Here is a 10915-nt window from a genome sequence, read left to right as displayed (position 1 = left end):
CTTTTCCTAATAGAGACATTTAAGACAGCTGTTTACAGGGGCTGGTCTGATCCGGTTACACTGGATTTGTGTCTGTCCGGGTCGTATGTATTTGGCACCTTGTACAAAACCCAAAGTGCAGCTCCTTGACTCAGCAGACGATGTGCTGTAATTACCGTGGAGATGAGGTTAGTACTCAGTTATTAAAATAGATGGTACACCAGAGGGAGAGGGGTAATTTGATAACACAGGAACACTGCCAACGGGTGTGAACAGGGCAGAACAACAACTAGATCAGGGCCAGCCAATGACATAAAACTTAGAAGCAACACACACATATCATACCCATAATTAAAACCAATGAAAGACGTTTAAAAAGGGACAAAGAAAAAAAAAGATTATATCTGTTGTACTGTGAGGTCACTTACATTTATGCTTCAAATTGCAGCAGATATAGTTCCAGTACGTTGCATGATTGAACACCTAAATCCCATTACTATTTACAGAAACAAAACAATTACAGTGTCAAACATGAGCCATGACTTGGATGTCTTTTCCCAAGGCATGCCGCCTCCTGTCCAACCCATAGCTGGCATCAGAAGCTAGGGCTGCTTATTGCAAACAACTTGAGAACAAAAGCAGGTGGCACGTTACACCCCTAAATGTTATTACAACTGTATTTAAATGCTGAATCATTTCAAAGTTGAATGTAATCTAATTTAAAAAAAATCTAGACATGCTGCCTTTTCCTTCAGAGTTTACAGTGTCCTGGAATTGCGACCACATCTAGGGAGATAAGCGTGTTATACACAAACCAGTATGCACTTGAAGTAACTACACACATATCTAAAGCAACTGAAGGATGTTTCAGACACTATAGAGAACATACACACCATGGACTGACCTCATCTTTACAGCATGTGTAGGCAGGAAGGACTTAGATACTTACACCACACCTCGTAGTAATAGCTGCAACACTGAGATTCTCCACAGCAGTGGCCCGAATCACAGAAGTAGCTCTGGTTGTTCACTCCTACACAAGGCAGCCGGCTCTGCAAAACCAAACAGAAAATATAAGCATATTATCATCAGCACAGATCCATGCACCAAAGGCTTGTTTATGGCAAAAAACTAAAATTAAATTTAATTAAAAATAATACAATTAAATTACATTTCAATGAAATATATAGCCAAAAGAATAAGTACAGAATATATAAAGTAAATAAATGACCCCAACACAGTGACACTTTCTTTAAATACAGGTGATAATAAAAAGCACATTAATACAATTGACAGGCAGATCGCTATGCAAATCTTTGAGTGAGCAGACTGTTATACTGAATGCATGTCTAACTACGTTTGCTAATTAAAATAATAATGCTGATTCCTCTGCTCTCGTTTTACCTGTCTAAACCCCAGGAGAAAAGGCATGATAGGCGTCTGATCGGAAAATTAACACAGCAGACAGAGTTTTGTTACACACAGGGCTGCAAAGACCAAGGGAGAGACAGAAGAGGAAGGTCGGGCTCGGGCCACCCACCACCCACACATGGTACAGTGCGACATGAACTGCCCCCTTTATTAGCCAGAAGGGCTCAATTTAAACACACACACATACATACACAGCCTCCCTCACGGCATTTTAGACTCAGCGAGGGCTGCCAGGGAATGCAAGTACACAGGATGAACTGACAAGCGGTCTGTGCTTCAGACATCGATGACAACTGCTGGCCTGACAGTTGTCTCGAGTGTTGTGCTAGATACAAAGGACAGTGCAACTGAAATCTTGCCTGTTGAACAATAGTTTTAATATGACAGTAAAAATGCCATCTCGATTGACTCTTTAGACATGATGATCAGTGATATCAAGCACTAGAAAGCAAAAGTTTGAGTGTTCAGTGCTGCAAACCTGTGCAGGGTTGGACATAGTGCCAAGAAGTTCATAGAAGGAATGGCAACTGGCAGCAAACAGCTGAGTTAAAGGTTAATTAGTTAATTATTACACATTCCTTATAATGTGCAACAGTAGGGTTCCAGAAGACAAAAACACCATTCATTTTCTAAATAAAAAATACAGTTTTAGTGATAATTTAAGAAGCATTCAAAATGAATCAACCAGGTGTTCCAATGTTAAGTGAAGTTATATCAGACACTTTTTAATTTACGTCTACTAAACATATACATTTATCAGTTCATGCATTTCCTGGGAATTGAATCTGTAACCTTGGTGTTGGAAGCACCAATGCTCTACTCCACACATATGTTTGAGATATGAGCTTGACCAGGGTAATCCACACATTTATGCTATTTATAGAGCTTGTTTTAAATAGGGTTGCAAAGGGGTGGAAAATTTCCGGAAACTTGCCAAAAATCCCTGGAATATTCCAAAAAAATCCTGGAAAGTTTCCAAAATTTCTGGAATGTTTCCGAAATTTACTGGAAATTTTCCACCTTTTTGCAACCCTAGTTTTAAACATTTAATAGCAATTCACCCCAAAATGAATAAATTTCATTTATTCACCCTCATGTCATTTCAAACCTCTATGACTTTTTATTCTTCTGCTGAACATAGAAGATGTTGGCAACAAAAAAAAACCCACACTGAGACATTTCTCAAGATATTTTTTGTGTTTCACAGAAGAAAGAAAGACAGATTTAGAATGACATGAGGGTGGATAAATGATGGCAGAATTTTCATTTTTGGGTACACAGTGTTTCGCCTTCGTCTGTTATCTCCTAATTTATAGTATAATCTTTACCCTTTTTTTTTTAAATGTAAGGCAAGGCAAGTTTATTTATATAGCACATTTCGTACACAATGGTAATTCAAAGTGCTTTACATAAAAGAAAGTAAAATAATCATAAAAAAAAAAAAAAAAAATCACAAAAATAAAACAAGGAATTTTGTTCTTTCTCATTATTTGACTTAGTGGGAGCATATACAGGCTAAACAAGAGCGGTGCAAGAATTGAGCCTTGTGGGACTCCGCATGTCATGGACGTCCACTTAGACTTATGCTCTCCTATACTCACATAATAACCTCTCCCTTTTAAGTATGACCTGAACCATTGGTGTATGAAAATGAATGTAGAAAATGAATGGGAAAAACTTTTGTGGAACCAAGCCAATGAAAATGTGGGTGATGACTGTTGCACTCTACTGTGCATGTTATTTCACAATAAAATCAAAAAGGTTTTATAAACTTTCATAAAATAAAATGTGTAAAATGCATGAGTTGCAAGATAATTTCTCTTTTAAAGTTGGATGCAGCTGAATCTATGTTGGAAGTTGATATGTACACTATAATTAATTAATTTTCAGCATGGACACATTAAACTGATCAAAAGTGACAGTAAAAATATTCAGCAAATTACAAAAGATTTCTATTTACGTCTATTAATAAGAGAAGAATTCTGAGAAAAAAGAAATCGTACAGATTTCTCAAATTTTGAACAGCAGTGTGTCATTTAAAATGAGGCTCATGTGCAAAAAAAGGTTGTTGCAGAGCTTTTCTTTATCCTACTCGAATTCTTCTCTCATCAAAAGTCCTGTTTGCCTTCAGAAATGTCGCTTTATTGAAGTAAAAGTTGCAAAAGCCATTCCACAGGCACAAAGCATGTGGTTTTTGTAATGTTAGCAGATAGGAGATCAGCTTATCTTTTAGGCACCTACATTCCCTCAGAGATAACACCTGTGGAGAGCAAACATCTCACTCCCTGCTTTTTTCATTCACTGACCTTGATCTACCACCTGTCACAACAGAGAGAAGAGCATCTTCATACGTACACGCCTATCACAGTCAAGGCCAGAATAAAAGCACACAGTAAAAACAGCCTTGTGAAATGTTTTAAATATGTGCTTTTTCTAGCCAGCTAATATTAAAGTGTCAATCACAGTCAACTGTACAGTTCGAACTGTCATTAAACAATTACACTGCAGAACGATCACAACCTTAATACCAATAAAACCTTGCGCTGGCTGAAAAATCCTATTGTACATCCTTACTTTAGTGGCAGCAGTAATAACAGACAGTCTTTTTTAATTATTTACTCATCAGAAAGGAAAACATTAGGGACGAGACATTTGGCTGTGTATTTACATGTAATCTCAGCAAGACTGAAATGGAACAAACTGTCCCTAGAACTGTATTCTGTTTACAGATTCACATTGCAGGAAGTTTTTGAATTATTCTAAATAGGAACCTAAATGTAGCAAAATGCTGGTATATAGTAGTTAAAGAAATAATTAATTTAGAGTGGGTCGACTTAATACATTTATAACGTTATCTAGATTTTTTTTTTTACGAGATTTAATTTAACAGCAGACTAATTTACACTTAAAAATCATGATGCCTAAGGACGTGACACTGTTAGTCCATATATCATTGATAAGTGAATATTCCTGTATATTCCTGTAGATTTATTTAGGCTGACAACTTTAAAAGCCATATTATGGACATAACTAAAACTGTTCAGATCAGCACTCTAGGTTGCTGTCACCCGAACTAAAACAGTGAAATGTTTTAAATATGTGCTTTTTCTAGCCAGCTAATATTAAAGTGTCAATCACAGTCAACTGTACAGTTCGAACTGTCATTAAACAATTACACTGCAGAACGATCACAACCTTAATACCAATAAAACCTTGCGCTGGCTGAAAAATCCTATTGTACATCCTTACTTTAGTGGCAGCAGTAATAACAGACAGTCTTTTTTAATTATTTACTCATCAGAAAGGAAAACATTAGGGACGAGACATTTGGCTGTGTATTTACATGTAATCTCAGCAAGACTGAAATGGAACAAACTGTCCCTAGAACTGTATTCTGTTTACAGATTCACATTGCAGGAAGTTTTTGAATTATTCTAAATAGGAACCTAAATGTAGCAAAATGCTGGTATATAGTAGTTAAAGAAATAATTAATTTAGAGTGGGTCGACTTAATACATTTATAACGTTATCTAGATTTTTTTTTTACGAGATTTAATTTAACAGCAGACTAATTTACACTTAAAAATCATGATGCCTAAGGACGTGACACTGTTAGTCCATATATCATTGATAAGTGAATATTCCTGTAGATTTATTTAGGCTGATAACTTTAAAAGCCATATTATGGACATAACTAAAACTGTTCAGATCAGCACTCTAGGTTGTTGTCACCCGAGTTTACTAAAACAGACTCATTTTGTTTAGAAGTGGACGATAAATCTCACTTACGAGCCTTGTAAAATATGTTTGTGGCATGTCAGACTTAAAAGTCTAAGTAAACTTTGTTGTCACTGCTGTGAACGCAAACGCACAGGCTGTGCTTCAAAACCTAATGAGTTGACTAAGTAGACAGCATTCTGAGCACAACGTTTAAACGCACCTAAGGTGCCTCAAAATGCTGTCTAAGTGGGCAGCTCACTCGGTTTTGAGACGCAGCCCCAGTCTACCGGCTAGGCTAATGATGCTAACAGGGTTTTTACCTCGGTCAGCGCTGCCTCCACTGTCACCGAACCGATCGGTCCAATAACCGCGTTACTTACAAACAACCCCATTCCCAGTTTTATATATCCAAGCCCCCACATTCCGTCCTTTCCCGTGGCTTTCGACACATCTGCGACACGGTAGGGCATTCAGCTAGCCTGCGAGCTAGCTTCAGCTACGTCTCTTTCTTCTTTCTTTCAACTCTCTCACAAACTCAGAAAGTCTCCACAAGCCCAACCCCCTGCTGCTATTGGTCCGTTCAAGCGAACACTTCCTGGTTTGACAAATAAACGTAGGCACGATTGGATGATTTATCTGTCGTTTAAACACAACTAAAGCGACGGCAGGGCGTGACTTTTTTGTTCTTTACCCGCTGAGATCAAGAAATCAGCTGACAATGAATTTAAAGGGGCAGGAAATGACACATTTCCCTATGCAAAAATAAAGTAAGCCAAAGCAAGAAAGAATGCTATAGACAGACAGACAGACAGATAGATAGACAGATAGATAGATAGATAGATCACACACACACATCACATTTCCCATGTACAGTGGAGATCAAAATTAGAGAACAATATATAAATGCTTGATTTTTTTTCTGAAATGTTGTTGATCTTCAGTGCTCAAAATTTGAAGGAATATTAGCTGTAGGTATACCACTGCTGTACTAACATGTTTGACAAAATAACCAAGGCATTTCCACAAAAACCTTTATTTTGTGGAAAACACAGTGATCAAAATTAGAGAACAGCAACCACTGTAGCACGAAATTTTGGAGGGTTACGGCTGTCATAAATTAGTAGTAATTGTAAAGGCCCCTGCTTTGAGTGACTTTAGCACATCTGCGGCCACACAGGACATCACTAGTTTCTCACACTGCTCTGGTGTGATCTTGGTCCACTCTTCTTCCACAGTTCTGTAACTTTAGTGGGTTTCTTAGCTATAACTTTGAGATTTTCAGTAAAGCTTATATCAGGACTCTGGCCTGACCATTTCATTATTTCAATGTTCTCAGCTTCAAGAAACTGCTTTACCCATTTTGCAGTGTGACAGGAACATTGTTTTACATTAAAATTGCAAGCCGATTGAGAGATGCTTGCAGGGAAGGTACCGCATGTTGTTGAAGGAGGTTCTGATAAATATTTGCATTCAGCCTGCCATGTAGCTGTGTAAGAGACCCAACTCCTGCAGCACAAAACATCCCCCAAACCATAACACTTCCTCCTCCACCTTTTACTGACTTCTTTACGCACTTGGGCTTCAGTCTTTCCCCAGTTTGATGATAAAAACAGAATGTTTCCCATCAGACCCAAAATAAATTGAACTTGCTCTCATCATTAAAGTGAACTTTGGACCAGTTGTCCTCTGTCCACACAACATCCTCAGCAAAGGTGAGCCTATTGATTCTTTCTGCTGATGAGAGGCTTCATCTCTGCAGAGTGCGCTTTCAGTCGGACTTCTCTTAAACATGCCGAGACAGATCCTTACCCTGTTCAGCACTGAACTGGCAAGCAATTCCAGCTGTGGTGTTGAATCAATTCCCCATTGAGAGTCTCCGCATTATCCTGTCTTCTCCTGCATTTGTCTTACACGGACGGATGACCAGCCTTTTTGGAGGGACTTGAATGAATTAATGTCATTGTAAAGCTGCAATATTCGAGAAATCACGGATTTGGAATGACCAACTTTTCTTGCAATGGCTGAAAGTATCATACCTTTGGTCTTCATCTGGACCGCCTTCTGTCACAGGGTTTCAGTCACCTTAGAGCAGCCCGCCATCTTGCAATCTCAGTGAAAATTTGAGGAATGCTGCTAGTTAAATAGGGCTTGTCATATAATTAAGGAAATTATTAACACCAATAACTTGGAGGTATCTGTAAGTGTTCTTTAATTTTGATCAGAGTAATTTTTCAAATATCTATAACTTGGAGGTATCTGTAAGTGTTCTTTAATTTTGATCAGAGTAATTTTTCAAATATCTAATTTAAGTTTTTTTATACTGTGCTTCAGAATACAATTAATTTATGAAATATGCTTAAAAAACTGCCATTCTACTCCTATTAGCATAACTTCAAATAGGACTAAGCATTGGCAAGGCAAGGCAAGGCAAGGCAAGTTTATTTGTATAGCACATTTCATACACAATGGTAATTCAAAGTGCTTTACATAAAAGAAAAAAAAAAAATAATCACAACAATAAAACAAGGAATTTAAAAACATTGAAAATGGTGTTTCAAAGAGTTCAATGAAGTCCTTCTTAAGGAGTTCTGACTGCTCTTTCCGAATATCATTCTTCCCCACATGGATGATGATTCGATTTGCAGTCTTGTGCTTCATTAGAATTTTCCGAAGTTCCTTGTTCAAATCAGAAACTGTTGCTTGAGGAAAGCAGAAAGTTGCTGAATTTCTGCTACTGATGTTTCTGATAATGGAGTCGCCCACTATCAGAGTCCTGGGCTCGGCTGCGCTCTGAGCTGAAAGCCGCTGTCTGCTCGACCTTGAGCGTCTGTTAGTAGCGATGTTAGCTGCTGGCTGATCCGATCCATGTTTAATCACATTTGGGGATTCCTCACCCGCATTCATTAATGCTTCAAATCTGTTTTCAAGATGTATAGGGGGTGGTAGAATACCAGTGTTCACAAGCCTTGTCATAGCCATATCTGGGGTAGAGGATGCTACGGCAGCAATACGAGAAACTCGTGACAATCTGATGTCTCGAGTGCCTTTGGGTCTCGCTCCCTGTTTGTGCCATCGATTAGTGTGACAATCAGTTTCGGCTTGTTCCTCTACACTTGGTATAAACTGTTTAGATTGACTAGGTTCATGGGACTCACCGGCTGTATGCTGAGGGGGTCCGTGACAATGGTCTGCTGAGTGTTCTGCCTGTTTTGGAAGTCCTGCAAGTAACTTTGTTTCAAGAACCGCGATCCTTTGTAGAAGTTTGCAGTAGTTCATGCAGCAAGTAGATTCAACAGAAGGCATTTTCTTTGTCTTCTGTTTGAATGTGGGCAGCTGTGTTTTCCCTTCTCCGGAATGTAAGCTGCTGGCAGTGGGAGGTAAAAGTCTTCTTTTTCGTGGTATTATTCCAGTCCCAGAGAGTTTTTTGTTTTAGTGTTTGTGCCAAAAATATGTTGTTTGAGCACTGTGCTGATCTGCTGAAGTAAAAATCTTAGAAAAATCAAAGAAAAGTACAGAAATAGGGAGCAAAGCGCAGAGCAGTAAGCAAGAACGTCCGAACGGTAGCGGCCTTGATAATTAAGAAAATGTAGGTCGTTCCCTAATTTTTATGTCCACTGTATGTGTTTTAAAACTGAGTATTTAAACTGTGATATGGTGGTGGGCTTTAAATACTCAGTAATGACATAACCAAAGGAATATGGTGGATTGCAAAATTTTCTAATGTTTGGAATATATAAATATTAATTCACATTAAGAATACCAGAAAAGATATACTAGAACAATTTATGAAGAAGCATTTTGTTTTATATTTCACCCTTTTAAAGAATAATTAATTTATTATTTAAAAGGGTGAAATATAAAACAAAATGCTGGATTCAATTACTACGGTTCTTCAGTATCTTAAGGATCTAATGTATAAAGTCAACTTTTATATAACTATGATTATTTTTTGTTAAAAATAGACATTAATGAATTAACTTTTTTCCCTACCACTCCACCAGATTCCAGTCCACACACACAGGGGATACATTTATAACGCCTTTTAAAAAATGACCAGATGAAAGCATTTTATTAGACAGGTTGTTGTGAAAACATTGGATTTGGACAGGCCTTGATGCCTGCCTATCTGTGATCGAGAAAGTGACAACCACTGATCCCTAGAAAATCAGTGTAATCTCTCAAGTAAACTTGTTTGTTTTGTGGTAAATGTTATTTTGACAGCTATAGCTAAGGGCTCTTACTTGCTTTATTCCAGGGACATACAGTATCTGTCTGACTTGGGACTGCGGCTTCTTAGGTGAGACCCTTTGAACCAAGCCAAGTTAAAAGGAACAAAAGCAAACAAATCACATTGTTCTTTCAGGAACTTTTCTTGTTCACTGCCTTTCATTTCTCTCTTTTTTAGGCACTTCTCTCATTCAGAACAGTGAAGTCAATGGATCCTTACATCCCAGCTTGACAAGTTAGGAGGATACAAACTAATCCCCTTAATCTGTCTATTCTCCCGTGCAGTGCCAAAAGGGGAGAGGTACCCAGCACAAGTAATCCTATAGAAAAAACAATAGGATTAGACCCCAGCTCTTGGAGTGACAATCAGATATACTGACTGATTTGCAAAGTAGGGTCGAGTTTCTTCAAATTAGCTTTTTTTCTCTCCTCTTGGGAAAAGGTGCCTTTCATTAACTGCTGGTGGGATTCCTTTAGGACAGATGCTGGAGGTCCGCATGAAAGGCATGTATTCTTGGCTTCCAGCACACAGGTCCTGGGCTTCTCCCACAGCAGAGGCTGAGAGGTGGGGAGGCAGCAACCACTCCACCCCTTTACCCTCTGTCAACCCCTTTATAATTCGAACTCTAATGCTTTTAAAAAGTGTTTGACAGATCAGATGGATCAGATTCCTCTGCTTACTGAGGATACATGTAGCAGATCAACAAGGCTAAATGACGGGGATAATGTGAGATATGATGCCTGTTCTTTTCATTTGTATGCAGCCATGCAAAGTTTTTTTTTTTTTACTGTAACATTTAATGACATGAATGTCTTTTGGACAATTGCTGGTTTTTGATATATTTTTTACGGTTGACACATATAAACCTTGAAAATCAGCGTTTTACAGACAGATATATACTACCATCTCCACAGAAACGCATATTTACATATATAATTTAATAAAAAAAAGGTATCAAGGAAATTGTATGAAATACAAGCAAAGCAATATATACATTTTTGATAATTTTCATTGTTTGTTATTTTCAATACATACATACATTATGCATACATACATAATTACTTTTTTTGCTAATACTATTTATACATTTACTATTTATACTTGTATATAATGTCTTTATTATTTTATTTATATTTACTTTCTATATATTTATATATTAAAATATATTTATTAAATAATTTATTACTAAAATATTATTTTATTTAATTGTTCTGATGCACATCCTGTTCAGCGGTGAAATAATATTGCCTGTGCCTTAAGTGTGTCAGAATAAAATGAAATAGCGTTGTCTTCCTTGTGACCTTTAGATGGCGCTATTGGTGTAAATTACCACAGAAACCTCTGCGATGTCTATGTAGGTTGAAGCCTATTCCTGGGTGTGTGATTAGCCACTGTGACACTTGATACTTAACCACAAGCTAATGCAGCTTGGGAAAGGCATTGTCCTGTAGGAACAAGGGTCACCTGCACTGAAAAGGAAGTCCTTGATTTCATTTAAATCCAGTGAACTTGGCCAAGCAAAACATAGTGAGACTTAACTTCATCTCACATTACTTT

The 10915-nt window shown here is 37.6% G+C and overlaps 1 protein-coding gene across 2 annotated transcripts in view; it reads right to left on the bottom strand.

Annotated features, from left to right (window-relative positions):
• The window catches only part of wbp1la (WW domain binding protein 1-like a), a 10811-nt gene extending 5104 nt beyond the window's left edge, over positions 1 to 5707 (bottom strand). The window contains exons 1-2 of one of the 2 annotated variants that reach the window (XM_016522703.1): positions 5451 to 5707; positions 929 to 1031 (exon numbers count right to left, since the gene is read on the bottom strand). In XM_016522703.1, coding sequence (XP_016378189.1) covers positions 929 to 1031; positions 5451 to 5600 — 253 coding nt within the window. In that variant the 5' untranslated portion in view covers positions 5601 to 5707. Of the gene's footprint in view, positions 1 to 928; positions 1032 to 1383; positions 1473 to 5450 lie in introns of those variants that run through there. The other variant, XM_016522704.1, reaches the window with a different exon arrangement.
• Positions 5708 to 10915: the final 5208 nt, after the last annotated feature.

This window comes from Sinocyclocheilus rhinocerous, unplaced genomic scaffold (genome assembly GCF_001515625.1).
Source record: "Sinocyclocheilus rhinocerous isolate Xijiao unplaced genomic scaffold, SAMN03320098_v1.1 scaffold869, whole genome shotgun sequence".
Classification (NCBI taxonomy): Eukaryota; Metazoa; Chordata; class Actinopteri; order Cypriniformes; family Cyprinidae; genus Sinocyclocheilus; species Sinocyclocheilus rhinocerous.
Note: the sequence above shows the minus strand (reverse complement) of the source record. Positions and strands in the feature narration are given on the sequence as shown.